At 44.3% G+C, this 11,935-nt stretch overlaps 1 protein-coding gene across 1 annotated transcript; it reads right to left on the reverse strand.

The window, feature by feature from the left end:
• Nucleotides 1–1,659: 1,659 nt before the first annotated feature.
• Nucleotides 1,660–11,689, reverse strand: LOC117756037 (bcl-2-modifying factor-like). Its single transcript, XM_034576315.1, has 4 exons — nucleotides 11,510–11,689; nucleotides 9,151–9,347; nucleotides 8,333–8,538; nucleotides 1,660–3,451 (listed from the first exon to the last, which is right to left on the reverse strand). The coding sequence occupies exons 2-4, from the start codon at nucleotides 9,320–9,322 to the stop codon at nucleotides 3,335–3,337; spliced, it is 495 nt and encodes a 164-aa protein (XP_034432206.1). The 5' UTR covers nucleotides 9,323–9,347; nucleotides 11,510–11,689; the 3' UTR covers nucleotides 1,660–3,334.
• Between the last annotated feature and the right edge of the window lie 246 nt (nucleotides 11,690–11,935).

The raw sequence follows: 11,935 nt of genomic DNA on the forward strand, positions 1-11,935 counted from the left end.
TAAAATGAGCCGATGAACAACACCCATGTGATGAAGGAGCAGCACCGAGGAAGTCAAGAGCCAGTGGTGAGACGGGGGAACTACGGGGACTGGCTCAGCGTTCAGGATCCGCAGGAAACTATAACCACAACCACATTCAGTGCACCTCACACGCCTATTCACTACATGCTCAGCAGCCCCCCGTCACCACCACAGTCAGCAAGTCAGCCTCAGACTCCTCAGTCAAACTGTACCCTTGTATATGTGTGTGCTGCGAAATCGCTCACGAGGACATTTTAAACTGAAATGAAATGAAGGGTTGACGAAACGGCCGGGAGGTTTCGTCATAAATAAATGGGTGAAAACGCAGCTCTCCTTCCAAACGTGTAACAGATTCTCAAAGTTACCAGTAGCCCACAAAGTCTGTCCCTGAGACATCTTTAAGAAAATGAGAGGAAACCCTAATTATGCAGTGATAAACTTGACACATTGTAAGGAGCAAGTAATGACAGACCCCTGATATGTACTGCTCCTTGGGTCCAAACATTGGCCAGGGTTCAGCAATGGAAAACATACAACAAACAGCATCTTCAACAGTGTCTTTAAACATATTCATAATTCAACAATAATTACAGTCTTTTTCACTTTTGTTTCATTTCAGAGACTGTTTGTCTGCTGAGTCAGTGGTGGTTATACTGAGTATATTAAAAGAAAATGTCCCAAATCTGGATCTAAGCACCAAACACTATAAGATCACCCGTCAGGATATTACATGATGTAAAAAGCCTGTACAGGTAGCCTGAGGGGGGAGATTCTGTTTCACAGATTGATTATGGAGCATTGTTTGGTGTTCAGAACACGCACAGGCTGTGTAAAGCAACCCTGAACTTAGAAAACCTTTCAACCGAGGCACGTGGCGCTGTTGTAGCCCGAAAGGGTTGGTGCATGAACTTTCTGAGTCCAATCCAGATTCCAGACTGTGTTCAGTTAGGTCTCGAGATGGATTGGACATGCCAATGAGTACGTCTGAAATGTTGTGGCATGAAGACGAGTCGTAACTGAAAAAACCTTCATACAAGACAGAGGTTAGCCTGGTAACAATCTGAGCTCTTGAAGGGTGAAAAGTCTAGTGCAAAAACAGTGGATCCACAGCTCCACTTCAAGGGCATGGAGGTCTGAAAACAATCACATGAAAAGAACACAACTAAAACTAAAGGGGGGAAAAAAATCTTGAAGGCAGACTTGGTCAAAATATCTCGGTTGTGTTATTTTGGGGAAAGCAAATGTTACTTTGCTTAAGCAAATAATTCCTCTAATATTATAATTTAATGCACAGTGCTTCAAAAGTTTTTCGCACGAAAAAGACAGCACACCTCAACTTTAATCTAAATATGTGTTCAGTGCACTAAATAACAGATAGCTAAGTAATATGCATTAAATGAACTGGCAAAGTGACCCCTGCATTGTACAGTAACAAACACCCATTGAAAACCGGGTATCAATGTGAAAACCAAATCAATAATGTCTGATTCCTATGGGAATAAAATGGCAACAAAGTCTAATATTAGCATGGTCCCAACTGGTAAATAAAGCTCATTAAAAGAAATTAATTAACAGAGATTTCATCGGCTCATTAACTTTTATTATTCAGTATTGGGTTGTTTGTTACTGTTCAAAGTTCTTATAAATTAATGTAAAACCTATTAATTACAGCTAACCACAGGTTTTGTACTTAATATATTTGTTTGCAGTATCATTAGTCCTCAGCGGTGGAAGAAGTATTCAGATACTTTACTTAGATACAATTCAATAATGGAGAGAATTCTCCATTAAGAGTCAAAGTCCTGCATGATAAATCCTACTTAACTAAAAATACAAAAGCAACAGTATAAGCAGCACAGTGTATTTAAAGTATTTAAGTAAAAGTGGTGGTTTTGGTCCCTATTATGTTGTTTGATATCATTACAGTATTAATATTGAAGCAACATGTTACTGGTGTAGCTTTATGTACAGTTTTATAAACAGGGTCACTGGATCAATCTAAAAGTCAAACATCTCAACAAGAAGCTACAAGAAGTAGCATAAAAGTTTTATCTTATCTTATTTTTTACTTTTACTTTTTAATTTGTATCTTATTTTGGTGAGTTATCTGATCATTTGAACATATCTTGAAATGAAAAAATAACTGAAATGTGACAACACATCGACCTTTTTAAAAAGACTTCTGAAGCAAAAATGCAGTTTAATGTAAAAAAAATTGTTGTATTTTAAATGTTATATTATTCATTGTGTCAAATCTTCATATTAATACCAGCTAGGAACTAAAGCTGTGAAACAAGCACTACTTATACTAAAAAGTAGTGAAAGTTTAAAGTAGTATAATATGGAAATCCTCAAGTAAAGTACATCTACCTCATAACTGAACTCAGTTACTTTCCACCACTGTTTCCTAATTGTGATAACAGCATCAACCAGTCTTTCCTTTGAGTCTGTTGTTGTGAACAGGTTTGCTGGCAGTCACCAGTCTTGTTAGACCAGTGGGTGATGTTGTTCGACACTCCGCCCCGAAACTTTGCGAGCCATTTTAAACATAATGACCTAATGGTTTGACATGTGGCAGATGACTAATGAGTTCTCCCTCTGAACATATTATTTAGATCACAGTTACTGGTGTGCTGACTTAGTCACGTGCGTAAACTTTCCTTTGTTCCCAATGTTTTGAAGGTTACTGAGGGATGATATTCAAAGGCACACTGAAGTGGATGGGGGACAAAGAAAACAGAGAAAAAAGTAAAGAAAATTAAAAGAGAAAATGTTCCATTGAGGTGGGGTGCAAAATGCTTTGTTCTGAGAAGTTGCCTCTTTGGAAAATTAGTAAATCAACTTGACTGATCACCTGGGAATCTTCGAAAAAGAAAGAAAAAAAGAAACCTCACACCACATTTCCTAACCATCTCATCTCGCCTGTCGTAATTGCTCAATACTCTTTCTGGCAGAAGACATTGAATAAGGCATTCCCAGGGTCTGTGGAGGTCATTTAAGATGGATACATGTTGAAGTGCAAAAAATTTAACAAGAACGATGTACTGTACAAAACCAATACGCCACACGTATATGAAAATATGAACATTGTCCTGTAGAGGAATCTCGGAGAATCATGGCATCTTCTTGGAAAGAAAAAAAATTACACAACCTTTTTTTTTTATAAAAGTTGGTTGTCTCCGTCCCGCGGTGACCTTTTGTCTCCTTTCTTTCGCCCCACCAAAAAACAGACCCGTGTTAGATTCGACAGTGCCATTAGGAGTCCAGTTCCTCATAGAGATGAGGTAAAGGGACGCAAGAGGAAGACATCCCCTCACCTCCGTCCTGCTCCACCTCCTCCGGCGATGAGCCCCCTGTCAAACAGAAGGCTGAGCAGAGCCGCGGCCAGGCGCCACCACAGCGGCCCCTGATTCCTTTGGTTTCGATGATACTGAAACAACAAACACAGACGGAAAACGCATGTCAGCCAGTGCACGCCATTGAAACTCAATCACAATGTCACAAAACACAGGGCTAGAAATAGTCATTAGCTTGGGTTTGAGCTTCAGCTTGTGTTGGCCCTGATTGACAGTGAGAGCAGTGGACAGGGTCAACCGAGAAGAGGGTAAGGCAAAACCAGACACCGGAACGTGGTGATATTTTCAGTCTGCTTCTGTCATCAACAATGCTTATTAGAAAAGGCCTCCCTTTGTGTGCAGGATCACTACACATAGCCGGGCTTCCCAACAGACAGTCCGCGCCATAAACACGTTCATCATACGCGCAGACGTTTTCTAAATCTTCCTGGCAGAGACCGGCAGCCAGCGGGTGCAGGAGGAGAATGGCTCTCTCTCTCTCTCTCTGAGCCAAATGGATTGTGTGTGATTAGGGGGATAATGCTATCTCTGCCATTGAGAAGCTGAGATAAGATAATTGCGCTAAATGGGATTAGGGAGCGCTTGTGAAAAGGCAGGGAGCCTCTGGAAAACACTGCAGGTACAGTAGTCCCAGGAACAGCTCATCTGCAGACCAGAGGCACGCCTGATGATACCGTTTCTATTTTCGGAACAAAAAGGTTGTAAAGTACGATTTAAGATTAGCTTTTCATGACAATGCAAAGTGTACCACACTCTCTTGACAACATTTTACTGTAGTTTATGGAGGCCAAAATAACTGAAGGCAGAGATTAGATACGCTGTATTTACACGACTGCTGCTGAGGTGGTGTCCAAACATTGACCTAGGTAGCAGCCAAGAAACTGCCATTTTGATAAGCCGCTGAGTTTCTATACTCTTATCAATTGGTGGGGAACATTGCGGGGTGTTGTATAAGCTTTGCCAGGTTCCAGTCTCACATGGGCACTCCCTTACTTTACTTGCTTTTGGTTCAAAAAAGAGAAATGAAGACATAAAAATGAAAATCACATCAAAGACTATTGGGAAACTTGATAAAAACCTGACTCATGCTTGAGGGTGAGGAACTTATAACAGCTTAACTTCTGCTTCATGTAAACATAGGCAATATTTATACACAGCACAGAGTGGAAGAGCTCGCCACGATACATCTGAGGCTCTGTTGGCAGCCAGCGTGCCTCGACATGGAAAATACTGCCATACCTTAATTCTACTTTAATTTTAAACTAAATTACATAAGAGGCCACAGGCAGTTTCAGAAATCTGAGGGTAGAATGACTGCATATGTGCAATTATATGTGTATTGTATGTCAATATATATACTATTTAATACTGCTCGGGGTATCAACATTAGATAGTTAAAGCCGCAGGAGTAAAATTTGTTAACTGAGGGATTTATCACCTTACAAAGCTGGTGTGTTTACTACAAGTTACACGAGAAGCAATTAATCTTTATACACAGAAACAGAATGTTCCTCCACGCTGACCTTTTGCCCTTCGAGAGCCATGGAGAGAAACAGAGCGGGAGAGAGTGATTAACAGAAAGAGGTGTGCACAGGCCTGTCGCAACCTAAGTCATGAGTCACGCCACCAACTGTCAAAAATGGGAGTCGGGCTCTAAATTTAGCCGCCGATAGAGCGGCAGGGTCTAGCCAGATGCTCGGTGTCATCGGTCTGACACTAGCCCGACCGCGGCTTTATCAGTGTCCCATGTGGGCTGTCTGTCAAGGCAGCTGCTCAGAAGCTCTGCCTTATCTCTTGAGCAAACAGGCCCGGCCTCGATAGCAAGAAACTGTGGATTAGTCACATCAGGGAGACAGACAAGGAGTCAGGGAAAATTACAAACAAAGAGCAGTAGTATTAGATAATGCAAAGAAGCACGAACCGACACCACCAGCAACAGGAATCATCATAGAGCGATGAATCAAGAGTAAATATCCAGAGCCGGCCGTCTGTGTGTTTTCATTTCTAGTGCAGCTACACTCCTCCCCCCTTCAACAAGTGCTGAAAGAAGAGAGTGCCATGCCCTCGCTGGAACAGTGAAGTGATAAAGCCACAAACACTGCATGCGTGCAGACACTCACACACACACAGGCGATATTCAAGCCTGCTTTCAACACCTCCTATCGAAAGCACCAGGAGTCGTCTCTTGTAAAAAAAACATGGGGATGAAACCTAACCCTGCTCCTTGCCCCGCGCAGGCTGAAGCAGTCTTCCTTCCATTGTGACTGTCATTATTGCCACGTCTCAAATGGCGGGCCGGCTAATGTCAGCCATTCTCTGGGGACCTCTGAGTCCCCTCCAGCCCTCTCCGACTGAGGAGCAATTTATCTGTCAGCATCCACCAGCACTCTTTCACTACCTAATCCCTTCTTTTGCCGGGGGCCACGGGCTCCCATAGAGAACACTCACAGACACATTCAACCCCCCGACTCCATCGAGGGGATGGCAGTCAAAGGCACTTGGATTGCTCAGGGACAAGTGTCTGCACTGACTGGCTGCAATCGCCCACTGACAGGAGCCGACAGGAACGAGAGCCGGTGAACAGTAGCTCTATTATTGAGTGAGAGTTTTTTTTTACTGACTTGACAGACCGTGCAATGGTGAGAGGTGAAAGACGGTAAAAAGCAGAAAAACAAGTACGGGTATCTTCATGCATGAACATGCATGCATACACACACACATACACACACACACACACACACACATACATGCCCGCACAATTAAATTTAGATTTTCATTGATTGCACAATCGCAGGCAAAAAAAGCATTTATAGAGGAATCATGCATCCCAAAATACATATTAGCATTTGACTCTGCTACACGCACACACACGCGTCTCCATGACTTCAAGAGTATTATATTGATTTCCAAGAGACTTAGTTTAACTTAAACAATAGTTTCTACACTAACCCTTTTGCTAACCTTAACCTTACCTTTAACCTAGACCTTACCTAACCCAATCTTAAAACATGTCTTCATCATGAAATTTTTGTTATGGAGACTTGCTTTTTGGCCCCTTGATAAGACGGTGTAACGGATTTAGGTCCCCACAACATGAGTTATACCAGGAAAACACACACACACACTGATGGAATATTATTGTCTTTATCAGCAGCCATTCGGTATCATAACAAGCGTGACTTCAGGATGTGACTTCACAAGGCCGTTCTAACTGACTGTCCTCGCCGCTGTTTACTCAACCAGCATAACGAGCCCAAGCCACTTCCTCATCCCCTGACCCAGGTTTGCCTCCTTGTGCGTCAATAGATCCCTGGCCGCACACACAGACACACACATGCACACACACACACACACACACACACACACAGACACATACACACTACAGAGCAACCCTCATGTCTGACTGTCTAGTTGTCTGTATGTGTCTGCCAGTGTCACAATTCATGAGTCACGCTATGCTGCCGGGGTATAAAAAACTTCATTTTGATAAGCGCATGAGAAAATCAAACTGTCTGACACTTCAGGGTATGAAGTTATAAAAAGAATTGTATTATGTGCAGGGCGGGGAGGTTTTAGGACAACCCATGATTGGTTGTTACTTGATCATTTGAGGTTCATTTCCAAACATCCTTCCCTCATATACATGATTATACCATCATAACACCCCCCCCCCCCTCTCTTATGGCCACGTAGACCTCTTATTTGGGTGTCTTCTGCGGCCGGTTTTTACCGAGGGAATGGGCTGAGTGAGGGCTCCCTGGAACCACAGCTGCTTCCCTCAGGGGCTCACGCGCTGAGCTTCGGGTTACAACATGTTTACCTACTCCCGCCGCTTCTGCTTTTTCATGGACGCATGTGTTTCAAACGTGCACATATGTTTGACTGCAACAAGACATTTGCACTCCGCAGCAAATCCCTCAATAGTTGCTATATATTTTTGGATGGTTGTGCGGATGAAGCAACACGTGTGTCACGGTTTTACGTTGCACCCACACTGAAGTGACATTAAGCAGCAGCACGTGGACTCAATGGACAGTGTCACCCTGACCACGGCGCTGGTGTGTTGTTTAAGGCCAGGCATCCTCCACAGAACACAAGAGAAAAGAGAGAGAGAGAGAGAGCGAGAGCGATGAGAGAGAAGGAGAGAGAGAGAGAGAAATAAACAGGAAGAGGAGGCAGGGGGAGGGCCTGGGGTTGGCGAGGTGGGGGAAGGGCCGTCCTGGTTCAGCAAAGTCTTTGGCTTTAGGGAAGAGAGCGGGGTGAGACGCTGGGCAGAAGTTCTGCATGTGCAGGGCCTCTCCGAAACAATTACACAGCAAACACAATAAATAAGAGAGCCAACTTTTGACCCCCATAACACCTTTGACTCACCTCGAGATGAGATCCAGAAATGAATACAAAAAGTATGTGGATGGTGTTGCTAATGTGGGGACTGCACTTCTGACTTTTTTAAAGCCCCCTTAACCTGATACAGTTACACTTGCACACATACATTGTCCCAGTCACAGATGATAGGGAATTATCAGGAGCATGACACAATCATAAATCCAAGGGAAATTCTAAATAAGAAGCGCAGACTTTGGACTATTGAACCTGCCCACATAATGAGCTTTCATTAGACACAACTTGTTTTTGAGATAAGTTATGTTTCAGGCCGAGAAACCTCCAGCCCATAACAAACTTATCACATGCAGCTCCTACACAGGGAAACCAAGCACTGGTTCTTGTTGGCAGTAACAGCGAGCAATATATTAGTTTAATTTGTCGGAAAAGAATATATTCCTACATCAACTATCAGAGGAATAGTCATATCAAAATAACATCAGGACTATCTGAACACAACACAGAATAGAGGCCACTAATGGAGAGTCAGTGACTGTTCATTGACAAATTACACTTATATAATGCTATCAAAGTGTCCATCTTGTGTTTGTACAATAATCTTTCCTCCTCACCAGTTGTAGGTGTTCCCGGTGAAACTGGTCTCCTATCAGCTGGAGTTTCTGGCCTATGCAGGCCTCCACACTGTGCGCCACAGGCTGCTGCTGCCGGGGAAGCTGCTCCATCCCGTTTCGCTCCTCTTGGCTTTCTTGCCGCCTCGCTTCCTGATCCCCAAAAAGCTCAAAGTGTGCCGGGAAGTGCAATCGAAAACCTGCGTTGCCTGTGGAGTGTCAAGGCTGATATTTATTAATTTGTTAACAACAAAAATGTTCAATGTTGTAACACCCTAGGCACAGCAATGACACCTGTCAGGTCTTTCTTTAATATGGTTACTTCTGTACTTACTATACTGCACTTTGTGGTTAGAGCTGGCTTGGCTCTAACCACAAATGTTATTTCATTTTAATCAAACATGAGTCATGTAACAGTTTCACTCACACAACTATTTTGCATGATCCAAATTTGAGGTCAGTCTGTTGTTACAGAGCTACTGAGGAATGATGACTTGTAGAAGGTGCCAATGTAACATTTCTCTCACTGATAACCAGCTCCCTGTACAGTTGCACTTCTGTCACGTCCTTTCAGTCGCAATGCCAGTCTGGCGCCTTTTGAATGGCAAAGCAGCTGGGTACACTTCATACAGACCATAAAAGCTGCTGCGATCACGACACTCCGGCGCCAGAGGTGACAGCAGTGCAGCAACATTGTTATCCGTTTCTCACAGTGAGTCTCACCTAATGATTCTGTGTTTAAGTTTTATAACACGTTTATCACGCACGATGCAAAGTTCATTTTCTCTCTTTCAAAATTCCGCATTTGTCATCATCCTCACCGTAGAAGAGTGGTCTGGGCTCCTCTGCGACTCCACACGGCAGCATGCCGTTGTGCAGTGCCAGGGCCGGGCCAGGTGTCTGTGTGCCCCGGTCTTCACACTTTATATCCCCGAACGGGGTGCGCCAGCAGTGGGGGTCTGGCTCAAAGACATCATCCTCCTCATCGTCCATACGAGGGCACTAGGAGAAAAGCAACCTTTAAAGTGACAGAACAGAGAGAGAAAGGTTATTACATCAGCTGAATACAGAATATTGGTCTTCCAGCCATTAGATAAATCAAAACCACCCCAAGTTTCCTTCACTAATGATCGTAACCTTGAACACGTCTGCATTAGGCCTGATGAGATGATCTCAGACACATTCATTATTTGTTCATTCCTCCATAGCATTCATCATCAGTACAGACAACCTGTCTGGTTTATAATGAGTGCCCTCAAATCAATAAAACCTCAGTAGACATGCTGGAGAAGAGAAAAGGAGCAAATGGTCGGCCCTCGTTTGTGGAAAAAAAAAGCTCAGTGCTTATGTAGACGAATGGCTCTGTTCATCTCAGTGATGAAACCACACAATTCACTGTGGTTAGCAGACTCAGTTGAGTCACATTTACATTAATGGGGGTTTGGCGGACTAGGTTAAATACGAGGAAGACTCTTGTCTGTGCTAAGCAGCCTCGTGAACAGGAGCCTGGCTCTGAACTAAACCTTATTTCCTAACTTATAATGGGTACTTTAACTGCAAATCACTGCAGGCATCAGTGCCCAGTAATACGTGAAATGTACACAGTACATAAATGTAATATTAAGAATAATAAAACCATATCATGTTATGATTCATTAAGGCAGTTCTACCACAGAATGCCAACGAGCACATGGGAATCTCTCCAATGTAAATGATGCACTCCACTCAACCCTGAATCATGGTGGGTCAGCGAGTTATCAAAATATGGGTGAAATTCAAGTCGCCTTCCCAACTAACCCCCCGAGTCACCATTGAGTTGTAATACAGGGTTAGACTACTACCACACTTCCAAATTAGGGTCCACAGCAAAAGCATAATGACAGTGTTTGAGGAAAAATCCTCAGCCACTCTCCCTGCCCTGGTCTGTCAGCCTGCCAGCTCCCAGAGAAGCCGTTTTCATTTCTTCACCCAACATAAGCAGCTCAGCCTCTGTCTCTAGCATGCCCAGACCTCACCATTTACTGTGTGCGTTCACAATAAACCCTGTGTGTAAAACCACTTAATGCTTTGTTTTGACAAACACAGAGTAAGAACATGGAAGATTCAGGGGGGGGCGACACACTGAGCTCAACTTCTATACATCCGGGATTGCTTTGTGTGCTGCTGCCCAGTCCAGGGCAGGGAGCTGTGTGTTTGTCAGACAGTGGCTCCCCCTGCTGCAAACCCGAACACATCCAACTTTAAAAGGGTGAGGAGGGAGAGGTGGGGTTGGCTGAGGTGGTGGTGTTATTGACACATCCTCTATGCCAGAGCCTCACATCACAGCATTTTGACTGTATATCACAAAGGTGACCCGATCGAGCTCGAAGCAGTGACACGATGACAAGTTCCCACCCGAAAAGAAGTCTCGATCCAAAGGTTTAAGAAACACATGTTTTACACTTAGATTGTGTCAAAATAAAAATTTAAAAAACACACATGCTAAAATACACGTGCAGTGTTAAGTATAAGAAGTTATACTCACAAATATTTGTTAAAACGTGTGCACGAGTGTAAAGCAAAAACACTTTTGTCATAAAATCAAACAAACAATCTGTGACAAATGTTATTACAAAAAGTCTTAATATTTAAAATCCACACCCTGATCGGGTCACATTTTCTAGATCATGTCACAAATTATTTGTCTTTAAAAAAAACACATGCGGGGGAAAAAAATTTCAAGAAATGTAAAGCAAAAAAGATAAGCTCACTTAGCAAGTTTTTTATTTGTATAATAACATTGCTATTAAACTGTCTGCTCCATTCGTCAATCTGCGAACGATACTCTGAAACACGACAGACCCACTCGCGGCTGAAACACGTCCCGGCGCCGTGCAGTCATTTCACCGAGCGGAGGGCTGTGAACCGGGAAAGCCGGTAGAATTCAAACCTCCGCTGTTTGAATGACAGGCTGAGTTTTAAACTGAACGGCGCGTTTACTGTTATTTCTCCAACGCGACGACACACTGACGGTTCACTGGGGACACAGTGTGTGGCAGCGCTGACACCGACCGACGCTGTTGTTGTTGTTGTTGTTTCGCGCGGACAGTGTCTCTTTAAAAAAACACCGAAGCCGGTGCAGCTCCGTGAAAAGGTCGAAATAAACAACCGTGTTTAAATGTGTCTGTGGAAAAAACTCACCACACAGCCGGACCTCGATGTTGTGTGCGGGCAATGTTCGGGGGGGAAGGGGGCAGTGGGTTCAGTATCCTGCTCAGTGAAGTGGGTTAAGTCCGTGTCGGCTGCTCGTCCGCGTCCATTCTGTGAAGCAGCTCCGCCTCAGCGCTCGTTTCATTTCCCCCGACGTCAGCTCCTCGCGCGCTGACTCCTCCGCCGGGGCGTGGCGCCGCCCGCTCGGTAAATAAGGCTCCTTAAAGGCGCACGGGTTTCTGTCGGCCGGCTACACCGCGGCTCGGCGCGGGAGGGGGACTGCGCCTTTAAGAGGGAGCCGCGGCCCGGGCCCCGCAGCCAATCGGCGGGTTTGTTTTCATCCCGCCTCCTGCGCCGCGCACTCAGACACGTGGACGGGAAATTCCCCCCCGCAGCACGAGACCGAGCTCACGCTTC

The sequence above is a fragment of the Hippoglossus hippoglossus genome, chromosome 22, assembly GCF_009819705.1.
Source record: "Hippoglossus hippoglossus isolate fHipHip1 chromosome 22, fHipHip1.pri, whole genome shotgun sequence".
Taxonomy (NCBI): domain Eukaryota; kingdom Metazoa; phylum Chordata; class Actinopteri; order Pleuronectiformes; family Pleuronectidae; genus Hippoglossus; species Hippoglossus hippoglossus.